Source organism: Ursus maritimus, unplaced genomic scaffold, assembly GCF_017311325.1.
Source record: "Ursus maritimus isolate PB19 unplaced genomic scaffold, ASM1731132v1 scaffold_26, whole genome shotgun sequence".
NCBI lineage: Eukaryota > Metazoa > Chordata > Mammalia > Carnivora > Ursidae > Ursus > Ursus maritimus.
In genome coordinates, this window is record NW_024425119.1 from 40,119,192 (window position 1) to 40,140,862 (window position 21,671).

At 54.4% G+C, this 21,671-nt stretch overlaps 1 protein-coding gene across 4 annotated transcripts in view; it reads right to left on the bottom strand.

Annotated features, from left to right (window-relative positions):
• NCKAP5L (NCK associated protein 5 like) overlaps positions 1-21,671 on the bottom strand; it is a 30,410-nt gene that overhangs the window by 8,331 nt on the left and 408 nt on the right. For 3 of the 4 annotated variants that reach the window (XM_040642426.1, XM_040642427.1, XM_040642424.1), the window contains exons 2-6: positions 4,842-4,903; positions 3,668-3,826; positions 2,850-2,918; positions 2,687-2,725; positions 1,862-1,981 (exon numbers count right to left, since the gene is read on the bottom strand). In XM_040642426.1, the coding sequence (XP_040498360.1) occupies positions 1,862-1,981; positions 2,687-2,725; positions 2,850-2,918; positions 3,668-3,790 (351 nt within the window). In that variant the 5' untranslated portion in view covers positions 3,791-3,826; positions 4,842-4,903. The remainder of the gene's footprint in view (positions 1-1,861; positions 1,982-2,686; positions 2,726-2,849; positions 2,919-3,667; positions 3,827-4,841; positions 4,904-21,671) is intronic. The other variant, XM_040642425.1, reaches the window with a different exon arrangement.

The window sequence follows — 21,671 nt, forward strand, 5'->3', positions numbered from 1 at the left end:
GTTCCCTCCACAGGGCATCCCTTCTCCCCACCCCCAACTCTACGTTACATCGCCCGTGCAGCAAGGCCCAGGTCCGATGTCACCTCCTTCAGGCCACTCTGCTGGCCTCTCTCCCCTCTGGGCTCCCGGACGGTACTGTCACCCTGCTCCGTACTCTGGCTGCCTGCAGACCTGCCTGAGCTCAGAGCAGTCCGGCCTGCGGGTTCATGTGCCCCGCGCAGACCACAGCCCCGGCCAGTTCCATATACGTCTTGGCAAAGGCGCTGCTCACGGTAAGAGCTCCTTTAGCATTTGCTCAATGGAGCTTTCGTCCTAGCAAAGCACAACTCGAGAGTAACATTACTAATGATACATGGCTGCTAATTATTGACTACGACTCTGGGCCAAACACCATATATGATTTCATTTCATCCTCACGACAACGTGCAATATCTTAATCCTCACTTACAAGAAAAAAAACTGGGGTTCATAAGGTTACATAATTTGCCCAGGGTCACACAGCTAAGAATTAGCTAAGTTAGGGACCCAATCCAAGCGTATCTGAGGCCAAGGTTCACGCTCTATTATGTCACGGAACCGTCAGGAAAGACAGATCTGTTGCCCCAAACCCCCAAAGGTCCCAGATTTCATTTCAGTGATTTAAGGATGATCTACACCTGTTATCACGGGTCACCAAGAAAGGCACGGACAGGGTGAGCTTGGCTAGCGGGTTTAGGCCTCGGGGATTGCGGGGGGGGGGACCTCGGCAGCAGGGACAGACCGAGGGCAGGAAGAGCCACAGTTACTGCCACCAGTTCAGACCCAGCTCTGCCCTGGCCTTGGGGACAGAGCCTCCCAGTGAGCCATGGAGCACCCTGCTTAAGGTGTGGGGGCCAAGAGCTGCCTGGTTTGCATGAGACAGACACACAAATTCAGGCGGATCCACACAGAAGGGTGCTTCTCTTCTTGTCAAGGTTGGGGGCGGGGTAGGATGTGCTGGCTGACCTCAGAACCCGAGGTTCACCTCAGGTCCCTGAAGCTGGTCCTGGTCCTCCCACCCCCGAATCTCACCCCACCCTCGGGGCTCCTGATGGAGTGACGGCAAGCGACATCTTTTCTGTTGTTGCTTTAGGTAGGCTCCACACCCAGTGTGGAGCCCAGTACAGAGTGTGAACTCACAACCTTGAGATCAAGACCTGAGCTGAGATCAAGAGTCAGCCGCTTAACCAACTGAGCCACCCAGGCACCCCCCAAGTGACATCTTAACTGAGTTCAGGGTTCACTCCTAGTAGCCTTCTGCTTTTCCCGGGTAAGGCAGGTGTCAGGTCAACGATCAGGGACTAGCGTTAGAGGACGCGCCTGTGTCATTGAGCGAGCATGTGCAACTATGCACGCTCAGAGAATGACCCGGAGGGAAGTGCCTCTCCTGACCTCTCTGTGACACCCAGCACTGGGCGCCGTCCACCCAGCCCCGCCCCTGCCCCTGGCCAAGAAGAAGCAACACAGTGGCCAAAGGGTCCCCTTGGGAGCTTGAAATCATTGCAGTTTCATCCTCCACCCATCGCCCCACACAGGGCAGGAGCCAAGCAAGAACCTTCTCTGTCAACAAGAAGGGATGCCATCCAGCGGGGCAAGGAGCACCTGGGAGGTGGGGGAGAGCCAAGCTTGGGGGGACTCAGGGATTCTTCCGCTCCCCGTCTAAGGCTCAGATCTATCAGGTTAGATGGGCCTTCCCCAGATGGCCATAGCCCCCAGAATGGAGGGGAATGGCTGGAGGCCCGCTTCTTCAGGTGTTGGGAGCAAAGAAGGTGGTAATGCGGCCGGGGCTGGGAGCGGCAGGAAGCGGAGGTATGAGGACGGAAGGCCAATCGCTTGTGCCCACCTGAGGGAGGGAGCCTGTCGTCAGCTGGAGCTTCTGCTGAAACAGGGCGCTCAGCATCTGGTTCTGCCGTTCCAGGTCAAACACCCTCTTCTTCAGCTTGATGCACTCCTCCCGCAGGTCCTGCCACCCAGGGAGGCGGAGGGAGACAAGGAAGGATGGTGGGGAGGGGCGAGTGGTATGGCGTGGTGGGCGCTCCCGCTGGGCATGCCCTTCTCCTGCAGCCTCCTTCTAGGGGGGCTGAGCCTGCCTGTGTTTGTGGCTGTCACGTTTTCTGGGGATGGTAAATTCTCCAAAGTCTACCACCCTGGTGGGAGGTAAATCCTATTCCCTTTGGCATCTTTCCCATCCCTTGAGCCAACCCCCTGCCTCTTAGAAACCATACATCAAAGAAGGGCCCATATAAGGCAGAGGAAGACCTGGGGGTCAGAGTGGCTCAGAAGTCAAGAAGTTCCCACAGTACTTGAGTAAATATTTAGATGCCACCTTATGCTCACAATATTAACATTGCTATCAGGGCCTTCACAGTCTGGAGAAACCAGCCGGGGCCAGGATTAGGGAAGGATTCAAGCCCAAGTCAAATTTACCATGGCTCAGAGACCTGGCCTTACCCAGCCCACCTCTGCCTCCAGGTAGAATAGTGGGGACCTGTCCGAGGTGGGGAGGAGCCTTGCTGGAGGGCTGATAGGCCATTTCCACCAAGCTCCCTCCTCTAGCCCCTATGTGCGTAGGCTCACGGGTCCCCAGGAAGGGCTTTCCCTGTTGTACTCAGGGCCTCTCCACAGGGCATCTGGGCTCGGGGTGAGAATGCCTCCCGCGGCTGCTTACCTTCTGGTTTAGCAGGGCCTGTACCACATGGTTGGCAACCTGGGGACAGAGGGCCCGAGGCAGAGCTATCAACCCACCAGCCTCTGCCTGGAGCACTGACAAGCCGTGCTCCTCCCCGCTTCCCCATACCCCCCCGCACCAGTCCCCTGGAGACCCCACAGACCTCATCTAGACAGCGCTCATAGGTCTCCCGCTGGTTTTCGTTGGCCTGGGCAAGTGCCGAGTTCTCTGCCTGCAGGAGGGAGAAAGAGGCCCAGCAAGGAGGCTATGGGATCATTCCTCCACCACGGCAAATTCCTTTTGGGGAAGGGGAGGCATGGAGTCTACTAGCTACACCTCTATCCCAGCTCTTGGATCTGGCTGGATTCCCCACGGGGAGGCCTACAGAGATGGATGGAAGGCAGCAGAAAGGCAAAGGTGAGATGGCTGGTTTTCTGTAAACCCCAACCTCAGTCGGAGAGGTTGGAGGGGCTGGGGAGACACATGGCCAGGAGGACCTAAGCTGGGAAGTGCCCAAAGTGATCCTTATTTCCCTGAGGGGAGGGCAGAGGAGGCTGGAGGGAGGAGGGTAGGGTCTTAAGAATACAGCGGAAGAGCCTAGTTGAGGAATCCTCGTCCTCGACCCTCAACTCCTAAGCCCTGGGTCATCTAAACCCTTCTTCCTGTGGCCTCTGTGACCATGCCTTTCCTAGACTGGCAAGGGCATGAAAGTGGGGAAGAAAAGGGGTAAAGAAGGGAGACATTTGGGGGCTAGGACAGCCCTGCCCTTGAGCATGCCTCCTGTCCCAAGCTGCCCCCCCCCCTCCGGGTTGGAGAGCTCAGAGCAAAGAAAGGACTTCTCCGAGGAGCTCTGCTAGAGAATGTTCTGCTCCAGCCCGGTAAAGCGGATTGAGAGGAAGGTCCACCCACACCCACAAAGCCTACCCAAGCTCCCAAGGGCCCTGGCCGGCACCGCCACCCCCACCCTGCCTCGTGGCCCACCTCTAGCTCCCGAAGTCGGTGCAGGAGCTCCTGGCAGGTGCCCGGCTCCGTGCCGCCGTCACTACCCTCTCCCGGCCTTGGCTTTCCAGGACTCCCAGCGGGCTGGTCCATGGCCTCCGACATCAGGCCCTGGGAATAAGTGAGAGACGCCCTGGCAGGCTACTCCAGGGCACAGCAAGGAGGTGAGTGGAGGAGGAGGACAAAGACCAAACTCATCAGTATTCTGGAAGTCTAGTGTGACTGATGGGCCACGGATATTTTAACAACTCAGGATCTGACTCCGGCTCTTCTGGTCCCAGGACAGACACACAGACACACTCTTCCCATTTTAAGAACGGAGACCATTGTTATAAACCTCAGTCATTGTGCTCACCCTACCACAGGTCACATACACACTGGCCAACCGCCAAGAAAGCTGAATTCTCTGCTGAGATCGGCCTCAAACCAGCACACTCGATTTACCCGGGCACAGTGGGAGGGAGCCTGCGTGCTCACCAGCTCCCTGTTCCCCGCCAGGCCCCAGAGGCCCAGTCTCTTGGTGCATGCTGTTCCCTCTGCGGGGGTCCCCTGACATCTCCCTGCTTTCCGCCCGGCCAGCTCCTTCCTACGCATCCTTCAGGGTTCCTGCTCCCGGTCCAGCTCAGGCACCCCCCCTGCACGGATCTGTAACCCCGTCCCGGGGAGCGTTGACCCCGTGAGGGCAAGTACTCTGCATTCACGTCACTGCCCAGACTCACACTCCTTGGTGGGCTACCTGGCATGTCGGGGACAAACTGATGACGAAACCGACTCGTTTGTCACTGCCCGAGAACGGAGCAGCCAGGGTTCTGTCCTGTATCATGACGTAGAGGTCACTGGACTATTGCCGTAGTTACTGGCTGTACCTGACGAGTCTTCAGCTGCTACTGGCATTTCAATTTCTCTGCTAGAGGAAAGTCCTCATTTCCTTCTTTTGCACATATACTATAGAAATTTCCAGTAGATGGGAAAACCGTTCCTAACGTAAAACAGACTTAGCACTTTCAGACCAAGGAAGAGAGGAGCCCTCTAGCAGCTCACCGGCCAGGCATCTGAACGATCCCTCCCCTGCAGTGGGGCACAGGGGTGCCTCTCCCGCCCCCTTCCCTCCTCCTCCAGTCCCCCCACCAGCATGCACAGCCTCAGAGCCCCTCACCTGTCTCTGCCTCCTCGCTCAGGCTGGCACACTCACTCTAGCAGCCAGAATGGTCACCTCGCCTATGGAAAAAGAAGGAGATGTCAGCCATGCATTCCACAAGCAGTTATTGGGCTCCTGCTGTGTGCCAGGGACTGGGCCTTGGGGATGAACAAGCCAGAGAAAGCCCTGCCTTTAGGAAAGCTTCCATTCTATTGGGGGAAGCAGATCATACACAGATAAACCAATGGACATACGTCGGGTCCCAATAAGGCACCAAGAGGTGACACCAAAGCAGAAACCTCGGGGATGGCCAGATGCAATCCTGGCACGGGAAGAGCCCTGCAGGCCGAGAAAAGAGCCAGTGCAGAGGGCCGCACGCACATCACTCAGACACCAAACAGGAATGAGCGGCAACACATGAGGCTTTACGGTCCTTCTGGAACAGATGCCGGCTTCTTCGGTCCTCACAGCCACAAAGGGAATGAGGTGCTCTCCTCAACACCCATGCCTGAGATGAGGAAACCGAAGAGCAGGAAATCACTCGCCCAAAGCTGAGTGTGTCCTGTGTGCCAAGCAGTGCACTGGCCCCGCCCCCGATCCTCCTAACAGCTTCATGAGGGGGGCAGCAGCCTGGGTGAGGGTGCCGTAGCTGCAGGCAAAGGGTGCTGCCCGAGCCACATGGCTGGGTCACAAAGCACGCCGGACAGGCCTCCCTTTCCCCCTTCGTAGGCGGCCTCTGTACACACACAAGTTGTGCTGTAAGCCCCTTATAGTCCCAGGGCTCCTGGAGCTATGCAAACGGGACAGGTCAGGGTGAGAATCTGACTCTAGACAATCTGTTTCCTCACCGATACAGTGGCCACACGGATACTTAGCCCAAATGGTTGCTGCTGGATGAAATGAGACAATGTGTGTAGACGGTCTTGCATGAACTCAATAAACGGAGACTTTTCGTGATCACATCCCGACAGAGGCAAAGTCCTGCCTCGTTGCCTGCTGCTGCTGTCTGTTCATCTGTAAGAACCCTGAGTCCCTGGCTCCCCCTGCGGGGTCTGGGCCGTAGGGGCACCCGCAGATCTGACAGTGCCGCCCGCTCACCCCTCACCCCGCGCGCAGGGCCTCCCCTCCTGCTCCACCCCTTCCCGCCAGCTGCCAGCCCAGCCTTCACCCCAGAGGGAGAAAGGGACAATGGCAAACGGAGGGAACCTTCTCTCCCAGCGAGAGAGACCGTGTGCCCCTGTATGACAGCGGAAGGGGGCTTCTGAAGACGGCAGGAAAAGGAGAAACTTGTAATGCTTATTTTTAAACACCCCACAACAATCTCAAGTCCTTTGTTATTTTAACATCATGAAAAATGTATTGAGAATAACTTCATTTGCTCGGGACATTATCGTGTTTGATATTTTTAGAAATGGACGGGCTTGGAAAAAAATGAAAAAAATTCAGGAAATATCCTCCTTCCCACATACATAAATAGGGGTTAAAACCAAAAAAGGCCTCGGGTTACCTCCACCACTTGAGTTAAACCCCACCCCAGCACCCCAGCACGCCCATCTCCCGCTCCGTCAGAGGCTCCCAGTGCCCCTAGGGTTCCCTAGCTTTCCCCTCAATCCCCTCACCCTTTCTCCCCTGCGGACACCTCCAGGGAGCAGCGGGGGATGGGAGAGACAAAGTTGAGGGTGAAGGAAAGCAGCTGGGTGAACACGGCAGTGTCCAGGGCCAGAAAGGGAGGAAGATAAAGACGGGGAAAAGCCCAAGTCTTTGTGTTCCCAACAGCGACAGCAAAAACCAAACTAAGGGTGAGGATGCTTTGGGAGAATACCTTCCTAAAAAAACAAAAATAAAAATACCTCCAGGAGGCCCAGACCGTGGGGACTGGCTGTGGATCACGGCTGTGGTTTCCTGCGTGTTGAGGAGGGTGGGGACCCGATACGCTCCCCCCCAGGAGCTGACTGCCACCACTCTCTCAATCTGAGCTTCTGTGGATCCCAGGGCGTGGAGGCCTGAGCCCCACTGTGACCTGGGGGAGACCCTCCAAGTGATAAGCCACCCAAAAGCAACAGCTCTGTCATGTGGGATGGTCTCAGCCTCCCCGGCTGGGCTTCGGAGAGGCTCCGGAAACGAAGACAGACTGTGACTCAACCTCACTTTGGGGAGAAGTTTTCTGCCCTCAGTCGAGGCCAACCCAGGACCAGAGGCCTTCTCTCCGTCTACAGGGCCACAAGCAGAGGACAGGAAGCTGGCAGCCCGGATTGCCTGAGTCACAGGGAAGAGGCCTGCATTTAAACTTGGCGCCCGGAGCAGTGCACGCTGTGAGCAGGACCGCAGTGGGAGTTCAAGATTTCTATGGCGAGAACACCTCCTGCAGCCTCACTCTCCTCTCGGGAACACGAGGAGATGCCACCACCGCCAGCTCCCAATCTGAGTCTATGAGGAATTCCGCCCATCACAACCTGGGTTTTCGGCCTAAATCTCGTGGGGAAAAAACCCCACCCACGTTTGTTCCCCAGTGGCTGTCCCTGCTGGGTGTCAGTGGGGCCCCTCTCCTGGGGGCTGCACACCCTCCTCCCCCCTCAGCCCCACAGCCCCTACTCACAGCTTCTGGGCTCAGCCCCACCCCGGGCCCAGAAAAGCCCCAACCTGGGTTCTTCAGGATGACCCCACGCTGGTCCCACGACACACCCGGATGTCGGATGTGGGGTCTGGAACACATGATGCAGGCCACGGTGGGTAGAGACGGAGCTGCAGGAGGTGGGAGCTCCAACTTGAACTGGAGGCTTCTCCCGCCAGAACTGCCAACGGGCAGCCCCGCCCCCCACAAAGGCCTGATTCACAGGGAGGTGACCTCAGTGCCGAGGGGAGGGAGGGAGAGGAAGGGAGGAAGACCAGGGCCTCCCGGGCCCTTCTTCAGCGGGGAGTGGGGGGCAGTTTGCAGCTACCAGGGACAGGGAAGGGGGAGCAGCTGCCCAGGGGGCTCTGGGTAACGTGGGGACACGCTAAGTGACTCTGGTGACTCTCTTCAGCCTAGTCAGTCACAGGGCCCCAAAAGGGAGCGGACTGCCCAGGCCCTTCAGTCAGCCAGATCAAAGGAGTGAGGTCTGCAGTGCCCACCGTCTGCCCAGCCAGGGCACAGGCCAGACCCCTTCCTGAACTCCGGGTCCAGCCCTGGGAGGAAGGGACTAGAGAGGTGGCAGCAAGCCTGTCTTCCGCGCTCCCTCATCCCAGCTCTTAGCCAAGGGCTCTGGGCCCTGATGAGCCCCTCACTCACCAGCTGTTCCCCCCAGAGTCCTCGAGGGACAGAAGCCAAGGACCAGGAGGTGGGGGAGGGTGGGCAGCTGTGGGAAGGCAGAGATGGAGAAGCTCACTTTAATAACAGAATCATCCGTAACAACAACCGTTCCCCCGTGCTCCCCCCATCCCCCAGCTGCTTTCTGGAATCCCCGTCCACACCCAAGAGTCCACTTGTAAACAGCAACTTCTGCACCCATAACCAACACTGCTTTCCAGACGATATCAGCCCTGGGATGCTGTGGGCGTGGGGAGGGAATAAGGGGACTGGTGCCCCAGGGCATTCTTGGCCTGAAAGTAGCCACCTTAATCCCTGCCCAAAGCATCGTTTAGCCCTAAGAATTCCAACTGGTCTCCTCCCCCCTCAGGGAAAGAGGACAGACAAGAATTTCCTTCCCTCCTCCTGACAACTGGCCCCAAGACACAATAGCCCTACTGAGAGGCATGTGTCCATGGGGAAGGGGCCCCTGTGTCCCCTTCCAACTTCCTCTTCACAGGCACTGCAAGAACCTGCATGCCTTGGTGTGGGATCTTTCTGACCCACAGTAGGCTCAGTCCCCGGCCTCTCCAGGCAGGCAGGAGGAACGACAGTTGTGTTGAGCCCCAAAGTCTTACAGGCCCCAGCGCCCCTCACCTCCCCTCTCCCTGCTCTTCCACGCTCCCAGTCCACAGCATAACCCAACCACAAAAAAAGCAGCTGCTGGTGGTGGGGAGAGGGAAGGGGCTCAGACACAGACACAATGGGTTTATTTATAGGGCCACATGGCCGGGGGCTCCATAGCCAAGAAGCCTCGTCCGTCCGGCACTCACCAAAGCCTAGCTGGGCCCATTCTAGCCAGAAGGAAGATTTAGAGTCTGGTCCCAACACTGCAATTTACTCGCTGTGTGGCTTTAGGCAAATCACTCAATCTCTCAGGGACGAGTTCCTTTGTGCCAAATAGAGGCTGTTCTAGAACAGTGGTTCTCAAAAATATGGTCCAGGCACCCTGACGTTCTTCCAAGGAATTCAGAGTTGAAACTATTTTCATAATACTACCGAGACATTATTTGCTTTCTTAACTCTCATTCTCTCATGAGTCTACAGTGGCATTTTCCAGAGACTACGTGATATGTGATATCACAACAGACTGACTATAGAAACAGATACGAGAATCCAGCTGTCTTTTATTAAGTCAGACATGACATATATGCCAGAACATATATGCCATTCTTTTCACTGTTTTTTTTGTCCTGGAAAATATGTAGTTACTTTTCATAAAATATGTTAATATATAATGGGTTTATTATTATTTTAAATTAATTAAATGTTTAAAACTCTCAGTTCTAATTTATATGATAGTAAATGTCAGGGCGCCTGGGTGGCTCAGTTGGTTAATGTCTGCCTTCAGCTCAGGTCATGATGGGGGGGGAATCCAGCCCCCTGCTCAGCGGGGAGCCTGCTTCTCTCCCTCTCCCTCTGCCGGGCCCCTACACTCATGCTATGGTACATATGCTTTCTCTCTCTCAAATAAATACATAAAACTAAATCTTTAAAAAAAAGAATAAAAAGAAATGCAGCTACCTCAACTGAGGAAATGAATTTTAAATTTAAATAACCACATGCAGCTTGTGGCTATTGTACTGGATGGTGCAATTCTAGAAGATCCCTGGGATTCCTCGACTTGAGCCTTCTAGGTCAGTGCTCTCTTTCCACGGAGCCCAGAGGCTGGGGATGGGACAGGACAGGACTTGACACTCACTTCTGTCCCCAGGCTTTCACTCACACAGTTTCGTATTCTCTCCTCAGCAAAGGTAAGCCGTCCCAGCCAGCTCATCAGTCCTGCCCGGCACCCCCACCAAGGTTTATGCTAGAGCTGCACCCACACCACTCCACTCTCCTCAACTGCCTGCCCTCCTTTCCCCAGAGCATTACAGCCAACGGAGGGAAAACCCCTCAAATCTGCCACCGTCCTCCCCGCCCCATCAGAACCCTTGTACCTCCCGCTCTCCCCATCTCCTCCCCGTACAGCAGAGAGGCTGCCGTCTTCCCAGTCAAGGCCAGTCCCTGCCCCGGCCCATCCCCACTTAGGTCTTCCTGAGGGGACCTTTCCCATCTGTCCCTAAAGCTTTTCAGGTGTCTTTCATCTGTAAACTAATTTCCCCCTGACACTTCCCCAGACTGAGCCGTGCCCCCTTCTGCCCTTCTAAGCCAAACTTCTAAAACAAAACACCCATCCTCACTTCTCACTCCTTCCTCAACCTGGTCCAACATAAGCAGTTAACTGCCACAAGGCTAAATCCAAACAAGATTTTTCCAGCCCCGTCGCCCTCTCAGGCACAAGTGCCTCTGGTGGCCACTTCCTCCTGGACTTCTTTAAGCTTCGAAACATAGTTCATATCCCCTATGACTCACCCATTTAAAGTGTGCAGTCTAGTGGTTCAGAGTGCAGTCACAGATCGATGCCACCGTGACATCTGCAGAACATTTTCAGTCCCCTTCAGTTAGCACCCCCGAGCCCTAGGCAAGCACTCATCTATTTTCTGTCTATAGATTTCCCTATTCTGGACCTTTCACAGGAATCGACTTGCAGAACAGGTGGTCTTCGTGACCAGCTTCCGTCACTTGTGTCACGTCTGCAAGGCTCATCCATGTTGAGGCACGGATCAGCACTGCGTTCCTTTTTATGGCCAAATAATATTCTTTTTTTATTTTTTTAATTTTATTTATTTTTTTATTTTTTTAAAGATTTTATTTATTTATGTGACAGAGAGACAGCCAGCGAGAGAGGGAACACAGCAGGGGAGCGGGAGAGGAAGAAGCAGGCTCATAGCGGAGGAGCCCGATGCGGGGCTCGATCCCGGAACCCCGGGATCACGCCCCGAGCCGAAGGCAGACGCTTAACGACTGCGCTACCCAGGCGCCCCCCAAATAATATTCTGATAAATAACTGATGAGCACCAGTGCTTCTCTCGTCATCTATTGATGGACATTTGGGCTGTTGCCACTTTTCGGCTCTCGTGAGTAACGCTGCTGTGAGCATTTGTGTGCAAGTTTTTGTGTGGACGTAGGCTTACACTTCTCTCGGGTGGACACCTAGGAGTGGACTTGCTGGGTCACATGGTAACTGTAGGTCTACCTCTTGGAGGAACTGCCAAATTGTTTTTCAGAGTGAATGCCCCATTTTACAGTCCCGCCGACAGGGAATGAGGGTTTCCATTTCTCCATGTCCTCACCACTGGTTATGGTCCGATTTTCGAATTCTAGTCACCCGAGGAAGCGTGAAGTGATCCCTCATGATGGGCGTGATTTATATTTCCCAAATTAAGGGTGTTGAGCATCTTTTCATGTGCTTATTGGCTATTTGTCTAACTTCCCTGGAGAAATGTCTATTCAGATCCTTTGCCCATTTTTAATTGGATTATGTGGGGTTTTTTTAAATCAAGTTGTAAGGATTTTTTTTTTATATATTTTGAATACAAGACTCTTATAAGATATATGACTCTGCAAATATTTTCTCCCATTCTGTAGGTTATCTTTTCACTTTCTTTTTTCTTTTCTTTTTTTTTTTTTAAAGATTTTATTTATTTGACAGAGAGAGACATAGCGAGAGATGGAACACAGTAGGGGGAGTGGGAGAGGGAGATGCAGGCTTCCCACTGAGCAGGGAGCCCCGATGCGGGGCTTGATCCCAGAACCCTGGGATCGTGACCTGAGCCAAAGGCAGACGCTTAATGACTGAGCCATCCAGGCGCCCCTCACTTTCTTGATGGTGACCACCTTCTCCTGGATGACTTTTCCCTGGTCTGTGATGCTTCTCTTCCCCCCGCCCCAGGTATCTCGCACCTCTACTTCTGTGTGTGTGTGTGTGTGTGTGTGTGTGTGTGTATTTTAAAACTTTGTATGGTTTTGTATGGTTGTGTATATACATACACACACACTTTTAAAAAACACAGACATAGCACCATGTTCTCGCTGTTCTACATCTTTCTTTAGAAGAACAATTAAAAAAAAAAAAACAACCCGAAACCAGAGACTTATTTGGATCTTCCCAGTTTTTCCACTGATGTCCTTTCCACTGATGTTCTATTCCAACATCTAATCCAGGATCCCACATTGTACTTAATCACCAAATCTCCTTATTCTCCTATGACTCATGATAGTTCCTCAGTAGTCTTTCATGACCTTGACATTCTGGAAGGGAACTGATCAGGTCAGTATTTTGGAGAGTGTTCCCTTATTGGGGTTTGTTTGACGTGTTCTCGAGTTAGACTGAGGTTATGAATTTTTGGAAGGAATACCACGGAGGTGATGTGCCCTTCTCAGTGCATTTTATCAGGGATTATCATGCTGAGATGTCTTAGGACTGGTGAGGTTAACCTTGACCACCTGGTTAGGTGGTATCTACTAGTGGGTTTATCCACCAGTAACCAGTTTGGGGGGCAATACTTTGTGATCACGCAAACATCCTGTTTCTCCTTCAATTTTCACCTGCTGATTTTAGGATTCATCCATGGATCTTGCTTACAGCAATTACTGTAGTGTTTCAACGATGATTTTTGATTTGCCTCATTCTTTATACATTTATTAATTAGAAGTTTTCTGTAGGGAAGAGCTATCCCTTCACTGCCACTGATTTACTTAATCACACATTTAGATTCGCATGAACCCATAGATATTTTATTCTTTGGATTAGAATCCAATATTACCATCACTCATTTCATTGCTTAAATTCCAGCTATGATCATTGCGAACTCTTTAAGGTTGGTTCCTCCTCTTTCCACATGCCTCCATTTAAAAAATTTATTTATGGGGCACCTGGCTGGCTCAGTCGGTTGGCCGTCTGCCTTTGGCTCAGGTCAAGATCCCCGGGTCCTGGGATCAAGTCCTACATCAGGCTCCTTGCTCAGCGGGGAGTCTGCTTCTCCCTCTACCCTTTGCCCTGCTCATGATCTCTCTCACTCTCTCTCTCTCTCTCTCTCTCAAATAAAATAAATAAAATCTTAACAAAAATGTATTTACTTCTGAACATCTGCTTGCTTCCTGGCACCATAAGATGTTCCAGACTTATCTTCTATTTTCCCTGCCACAATCACTTTCCCAAGGAGCTCCACCAGAGCAATCCTCTTTCTAAAACCGTACATCTCATTGTGTCCCTAGTGCCTCAGACCTTCCCATGACCTCTGACTGCTTTGGGGACAGACAGAGCCCTCTGCGCAGCCCTGAGGCCATGCCCTGGCCCCAGAGCAATTCTCCTGCAAAGCTGTCCCGACCGGACACTTTTTGAAGCGCCTCCTGCAGGAGCGGTATTTCCAACTGTAATGTGCCCTGTTCTTTCGTCCTCCCCCTTCATCCTCCCCCGTGAGGAAGAGAGGACTTCCCGTGCGGTTAGGAGGGGAGCTCCCTGAAGAGGAGCCCTGCCTGCATTTCTGTGCTCCCCCACACTCCTGCCAGCGAAGCCCCGACCCGGGTCATCTCCTTTCCTTCCAGACAGTGTAAGACCAGAAAGAAAGGACGGTGGGCTCCTCAGCTTCTCTTACAGACCCCCAAGTGTCCCCCGCCCAAATGGCTCTGAGGGCCCAGAGGACAAACCATGCTGAGAGGTCAGCAAGGACATTTTCAGCTTTGTCCCTAATGTTGAGAGGACCTTATCCAAGCCCTCAACCCACTCCCAGGCCTCGGTGACTCCCTCTGGCAAATGGGACTACTCTATTCATTCTGCATATACTTCCAAACAGACCACTCGGTAGGGGGCGCACGGCTGGGTACTGGGGGGCAGTTCAGAGCGGGCTCAGCTCTTCTGACCTCTCGGGGCTTTCAGTCTAGTAGGGGACGTAACACATGCAGGTAACAGCTGTACTGTGAAGGAGGTGGAGAACTTTAAAAATCAGGAGAGGAATATTAAGCCGCAGCTGCAACAGATTTTCGGAACGTCAGGCATCGAGTGAACGGAGACGTCACAGACCGGGGGCGTTCACGTACACGGGAATGGCAAGCGGGTCATTCTAGGCAAAAGGCAGGCATAAACAGAAGGAGGCAGAACTCTCTGGGTGTGTACGGAAACGCAATGACTCAGTGCAGCTGGGCTGAAGGGCATTTGAAGGTGAGTGTTTCCTGGTCCCCTGGCCCATGCCAGTCACTAACTCCTCTCTTATCTCCCGACCCAATAGCAGAGTCAGCATATTTTCAACACCCGGGGTGTAACCAGAGAGCCGTGCTGGATCCCACAGGAAGAGCTGAGGCAGGGAGGCTCCTCAGAGCCGTGGAGGCGACTGCTGAGTTGACGCCTGGAGCGTCAGCTCTCTGCTCTCGGATCCAAGAGGAAGAGGGCCTGGGAGGCCACACGGCCGGTGGGCGCTCAGGCTGCACCTGCAGGCTACACCTTCCCAGCCCCCATGCTCAGCCCCCGGTGCTCACCGCCCCCCAGCTTCCTAGCCTGGCCTCTTTCTTCAAAGGGAACAGGCTCTGGCCAGCCAGGTGCCCTCCACGTCCAGGCCGCTTCAGTGTTGACTCGGTGGGTGCCATATGGCCAGAGCATGGAGGTGACTTCCTAAGCCACCAGCTCTGGCAGGAAGCAAATAGCCTTCTCCGGGAACAGAAAGTAGCTCCGGCTCGCCCACAAGCCCTCGCTGGACTCTGCGCTTTCTGTGCCCACAAATGGAAGTGAGGCTTCCTGGATTCCGGTGCTGAGCGACCCTGGGTGAAGCCTAGCACCCATCTGGGACTCGGTTTTCCAATCCGTAAAGTGGGGTGAACTCTCTCTGACTTTTCCTGCAGGGCATAGAAGGATGAGCTCCTGTCTGGAAAGGGACTGCAGCTGGGAAGGCAGATCTCCTCGTGTGGGGTTGGGGGTTGAAGGTGAGGAGCTGGGCAGGGTTTTAGGGAGAAGCCCTTGGTTTTGATTCTGCCTTCCTCCTGCAGGGCCCACGGGCTTCCCAGGAGAGCAGGGGGGTGGGGAGTAGGGAGAGGAAGGGTCAGCAAAGCCAAGAGCTTTAGCTTTCTTCTGGTCCCAGGGACAGGAAGTGAGGTGCCGTCTAGAGAGGAAGTGAGAAGCAAACACCCCCCCAACTTCCCTTCGGCCTACAGGGGAAAGGAAGGCTCCAGCTTTAGGAGACTGCAGGCCCAGAGCTGGGGAGAGAAGGCGGTGGGGGTGGGGAGGAGGCATTAGCAGCACCATGTGGCAGAGAAGGGGGTTTCTTGTCTTGGACATAATAAAACTCAAGGAGGGGGGGCGCCTGGGTGGCACAGTGGTTAAATGTCTGCCTTCAGCTCAGGGCATGATCCCAGGGTTCTGGGATCGAGCCCCGCATCAGGCTCCCTGCTCCGCTGGTTGCCTGCTTCTCCCTCTCCCACTCCCCCTGCTTGTGCTCCCTCTCTCACTGGCTGTCTGTCAAATAAATAAAAAAATCTTTAAAAAAAAAATCTTAAAAAAAATAATAAAACTCAAGGGGCCCAGGACACCCCACAGACTGGGGAGGGGGGAGAAGAGAAGCCACAGAAGTCAAGTTGAAAAACCCAGCTTTCCAGGTCATGTGGCACTATATTTACAGTCCTGGCCCCAGCCTCCTGCCCCCAGCTTCATGCTGTGCCCTGCCTAGTGCCTCCCCCAATACATGCACACTCCCGCACAAGCCAAGGCGGCCCGGGCCTCTGGTTACTTGCTCTTACAGTATATGCCGTTTCTCTGTAGCCTGTATCATAGCTGCGGTTCTATAACTGCTGAATTATTTGATTAAGGGAGACTTTGGGGATCACCACTGTACCCCCAGAGTCTAGCACAACACCTGGCACAGAGGAACTGCTAAGAATGCCTCAGAGGCTGGTCTTGCCCTAAACCTTGGCATCTGAATGAAGTTTAGAATACGAAGGTGCACAAACCCTGCTCCTGGCCTGGGATCGACTGGGTGACCCTGGGGTGGGCAGTAAAGATCAGAAACCAGAGAGCTGCCAGGTGGCAGGAGAAATCCATGCACACCCAGACACTGACAACAGGTAACAGAGGAAGACAGTATATGCTCTCTGCTCTTTTGGCTAAGGGAGAAAAAGAATAGACATTTCTATTTGTTTCATGTAAAGACATTCTTGAGGGATATGTAAGAAACGAATAAGTGATTATCTGTGGAGGGAAAAGGGGGTGGAGGTGGGAGCATAATTTCTCAACATACACCTTCTTGTACCATTTTGATTTTCGGACTATATTTTTTAAAAAGTCTAGTGAAAGGGGTGCCTGGGGGGCTCAGTCGGTGAAGCGTCTGCCTTCAGCTCCAGTCGTGATCCCGGGGTCCTGGGATCGAGCCCCGTGTCGGGCTCCTTGCTCAGCGGGGAGCCTGCTTCTCCCTCTGCTTGTGCTCTCTTTGACAAATAAATAAAATCTTAAAAAAAAAAAGTCTAGCGAAAAAATAAAACATAAAACTTAAAAAAAAAAGTCAGAAGGAACAACCACCTGCCCAGGTGATTTCTAAAGCCCCTCCCAGCTGGGGCTATCTAGTCTCTTCCCGTATTAGGAAGTAGGGACCAGGCCCTTGGGACAAGGGAGAGGTGAGGAGGTCTGGCTAGATGAGTGTGGGGCTCTGGCCAAAGGACAACAGTCTTCACTCCCTGTCTTCCCATAAAGCTCTCTCTGGGCCAGGAGAGAGGCCCCGCCACTGCCGGGCTGTGGTGCGGCTCGGGAGGACCACCCTGCTCGGAAGCCGGTCACGGCCACTTCCTCCTGGGTAAGAGCTGGGTTTGTTCTAGATCCTTTCAAAGGGCAGGGGCAGAGGTGGGTGGCTGGGCAACGGGAGAGTTAGGGGCAGGTGGGAGTACGTTGGGGTAAATCACACCTGGAGGTTCCTGCAGCTGCTGCGGGCAGGTTCTGGGGGTGTCTCAACAGAGCCTCACACAAAAGGACCAATTACAGCCCCCACATCAAGCCAGCCGGGGGGTGAAATGAATCAGCCCAAAGGAACAATGACTGCTGAGAACCCTAGGGCCACACCCCAGGAGTTCTGGGGCCCCTCACTGTCCCATCTAGGAAAAACCTCATCATTCTTCTATCCGGAGGGTCGGCGGGGAGGGACAGTTTCAAGTCCTGCAGGAGAGTGAGAACTGCAGACCAGAGCCCCAAGCAGCGCCCACCACCACTCACGCCTTGCAGGAAGCAGCAGGAGAAGCGCAATGGGGTCGTTGCTCCTTTTAAAATATCTACATAGATGTGGATATAGAGATTGTTAAAAGCCTAGTGAGTACGGGAGAACTCCCAGAGCTCAAGGACTGCCGTAAGGTCCAGGGAGCTGTGCCTGACTGGGCTCTTCTCAGAGGCTACTGGACTTTTATAAAAATCAGTAATAATAGCAGTGATAATTCACCTTAATAACAGCCTGGCCTCCTCAGGCCTCTTTCATCGTGTAACTCCCAGAGCCGGGAAAACGGCAATTACTGAGCAGGTGCCACGCCCGGGGGATGATGTGTTATTAATCCATCAGCACAGCCTGGGAAACTGAGGCGCAGGGAGGATTGCCCCTCACAAGGAACTAAGGATATAGGAGCTGCGGGCCGCTTGTCAGTGAGGAACTGAAGGCGGGGAGTCCGTACCTGCTGTGTTTTGGGAAGATGTTGAAGATGGGCTGGGGGGGGGGGCTCCTTTCAGAGTCAGCCAGGCCTGGGTTTGGGATGAAGGGGAGGAAGACCCCAGATGTGTCCCAAGCTCCCTCCCCAGGCTGGTGCAGGGCCTCTGATCGTGAGCGCATACACTCACTCTGCCAAAGTGCTGCAAAGCAGGCCAACAGCTGCTTTGAGCGTCCCCGCCATCTCTGCAACGCATGCAGGCACCACGGGGTAAGAGAGGGCGCAGCCTTCCAGAAAGCCCATGCCACAGGCACCGTCCATGTGAAGTGGGAACAGGGGGGATCTTGCAGCCGGGGGCGGGGGGTGGACCAGATCAAAAGCATGTCAAAAAGCAGGGAGACTACTTCTTAGGGACCCAAGCCCATCTCTGCAGCCCCCTTCCAACTCTGGCACTGATCTCAAAATAATGACATCCTTCTTATAGCAAGGGCAGGGGAGGGGACGCAAAAAGTCACAAAAGACTAACGATCTTTTCCCACCATGACCACGGAGGGAAGCAGCAGAGACTCACATGAGGATGGGAGGGTAAAGACAGAGGCACGGCCTGGGCAGAGCGATCCACAGTCTACTGTGTGCCTGGTACTGTGACAGATGCTGTAACAGACACAGTCTCAGCTCTGGGAAAACCACAAGGGCCAAGCCAGGCAGCAACCAATGACCTTGTCCTCCAACCTTCCAGGGCAAGGCCTGGGGAAAAACAAGGGTGTTGTTCGCAGGGATCTGAAGTTATTTTTCTTCAAATGTTAGATCTGACCAGAGCCCCTGGGGAGGCCCTGCGATAACGCTCTGACCCTCCAAGGGTCCAGCTCTCCACAATCTCAGGTTCCAGAACTGCCCTTTCTGCTTTAAATTCGGCCAGGCCCTTCATGCCTGAGAAATTAAGGCAAAGGGGGACCGTGTAACACACCAGACCACAGTCAGGAGCCCCGCCACTGACACTCATCATTGTATGAATCACTTCCCCCTCTGGACTTCAGTTTCCCCATTTTTAACACGAGGGCGTTGGACTAGATGTCTCTAGGATTCCTTCCAGCCCATGACTCTATGTTGTTTTGATGTGGTGGCAGATCCCAGATTGATTTACATAAATTTGCATGTTCAATCAGAAATCCCAAACTCTGAGTATAGAAAATCCAATCAGTCCATTAGTGCAGCCAGACTGGGACTGGAGGAGCCTGCCAGGTTCGGGTGAGGATCGTCAAAGCAGACTGTGGCAGTGGTGCTGAACTGGGGGAGGGGCTGGCGGAAGCAGGGCGAGAAGTGGTGTTTGTTCTGAGAGATGCAGTTCTGCTGACCCAGGGCCGATGGAGCCAGGGTCCCCTCCTCGGCTATCAGGCAAGGGTCCTTTCTCCTCCTGCTTCTAACGGGGCCTCTGGCTGGCCAGCCTCAGAGCCACACCCCAAGAGGAAACAGCAGCCTCTGCCTAGCAACAGCCGCATCCTTCACTCTGACAGGGACTCCACCATTAACCACTTTCTGGGAAACTGACCTCCCTGGGAGCTTCCATTTTCCATTCCAGGGGTTCCTCGCAGCGAGGAAGGTTTCCTTGGGGTCTAACCTAAATGCCTCCTGCTGCAGCTTCAGTCCATGGGCAGCAGGGCCCAGGGAAGGGGGCTCCCCAGGCACAGGAGAGCTGGCAAAGGGAAAAGCAATGCAGACAGTGTGTCCCACGTCCAACCAATCCCACAGCTTCTCTAACCACCACCTCCTCTAACATCCCCCCTGGCACCTGGGAGATCAAGGATGAAAACAAACAAGGAAAACGTGAAGGTCTTTGGCTCTTGGGCTAGAGAGCAAGTCCCAACCTGGAGAGCCTGACTCCTGAGAAACCATACCCCCAGGAGGGAAGGAGGACGGGAAAGGTGGGGCTGGGGCAGTTTCTCCCTGCTGCCAGGCTGCCTTGGAAGGGCCCAGGAAGCTGGATGGGCTGGGTGAGGGCAGCAGGGAAAACTCTTGAAGCCTACTGCCTGGGGATTGGCGGGGGGGGGGGGGGGGGGGTGAGTGCACAGGTGAGGTGAGTAGGGCCAGGGAGTGAGATGGGGAAGAGCAATGGGGCTCTCAACCTCTTTCCATAAGAGGGCGGATGAGTGTACTGTGCTCCCTGGCTCAGGTCCTAAAACAAGTCCCAACAGCTGAGATGCAAACTCTCTCCTGAGAATCTGCTTACCCGGCTGGCCCTTGGCTGCCTACCCTTCTCTCAACTCCTCCCCAAAGGCCCAACTCAAAGACTGGCCTGCCAGGATATCTCAGCAGAGGCCTTGATGGGTGGGCCAAACCCCAGCCAGCAAGAGTTCATACACCAAGCCACCAGGGGTGAGCAAGACAATAGCTATTCTTAGGCAGAATAAGGGAGTCTGCACCCCTGCAACCTTGGGTAACTATGATTTTGAACTGCATCACCCAACACCTACCTCCCCAAGCTAAGTCACACTGCCAGGGGACCTTTCTCCCTTTCAGAGTCACTTATCAATGGAACCACACAATGTCAAAAAGTGAAAGGGAATGTTAGAGCTTTCTAGTCCAACTGCTGAATTTTACAGATGAGGGAAAAGAGCCCCAGAAAGGCAGACTGTCTGGGCCAAAGTCACACAGCAAGCTGGGAGGAGCAGGGACCAGTGCTGCTGACTCCCAGTCCACAGTGACAGCAGCCTGGTCCTCACACACAGTGGTTTCTGCCTATTGTGGAAGAGCCTTCTTCCCCGCCACCCAGGCCATCTGCCTCTCCAGGTTCCCACTCTGTTCCAAAGACCTAAGCTGAAGAAAGCTGCCGGAGGGCCTGAACCACCTCATGCACAGACCGGACTTTGAAAACAAAGTTGAACTATATGTGAATATCTCCCCAGACAGGAATACACATGTTTCTCTGAAGCTGGAAACCCACTAAACCTAGGCTGATCCTAGAAAGACAGGGAACCAACATGAGTAGTGAATTTTGTATCTCCCTTCTTGCAAGACAGGGTCTGCAACAAGGCAACTAGGCTGGGTTCATTTTCCCCATTAAGTACAGACCATAGATTGGTTAGACATGGACTCCCTCTCTACTGTCTCCCAGTACCATCCCTATCCCAGGCATCCGCCTCCAGCCACTACCTCTGGCAGACAACTGTGCTTAGGCAGGAGGCAGGAGGACCTGAGGGGAGGGAATAAGAGGGCTTTGCCTTTACAGCCAGGAACCCATCAGTCGAAGACCCCTGGTTCCTCAGAAAGGCGAGCATCTAAGTAGCAGCTGGCAGCATGGGTGGATAGGGCTGAGAATCTGGAAAACCAGGCCTGCGGGAGGTGAGGGACCTCCGTGCCCTTGGGGCAGTGCCAGGGCTGGAGACTTAGGACCTTGAGCCCGGAACAAGGAGAAGGGGGCTGGGGTTCGGGGAGCCGCTTTTCGAGTCAGCCTAGGCCAGGGGAGTGTCGGGCACAGATACATTCTCTGCATTCTTCTGGCACCGCAGCCAGGACCCAGAGAGCCTTTTCTGCAGGCGCTGCCCTGGCCCCACACCCTACCCAGCCCTTCTCCCTCCCTCAGCCTCTCTTCAGTGTTCAGCCTGCCGGCCCCCGCCTCTTTCCTTCCCGCAGCCCCTCAAAGCTACCGAAGGATTGTTCCTAGAGACCCTGATCTCTCCGCCTCTCCCCATCTTCCCCACGCCCTACCGCCCCAGGCCACGGGGACTGCAAGGAGGGCGAAGAGGAGCCCAGGGCTGGTCTCCGCGCCTGCGCTTTGGGGAGAGCCTCCCCCCTCCCCCCCTGCGCAACAACCCGGCACCGCTAAGCGGCACCCGGACGGTGGGATGCGGGTGGGGTGGGGTGCGCAGCTGGGGCAAGGTCAGTGCTTTCAAAGAGGGAGGGAGACCGGCCCCCGGAACATCCCCCTGTCCCGAAAGTTTCCCTTCCGGGGCCATGGAGTGTGCGCGAGGAGGGCGCGGGGGGCGGGAGGGGGTGGGGTGGGGGTGGACAGAGTCGCAGCCGGACCCCCCCCCCCCCGC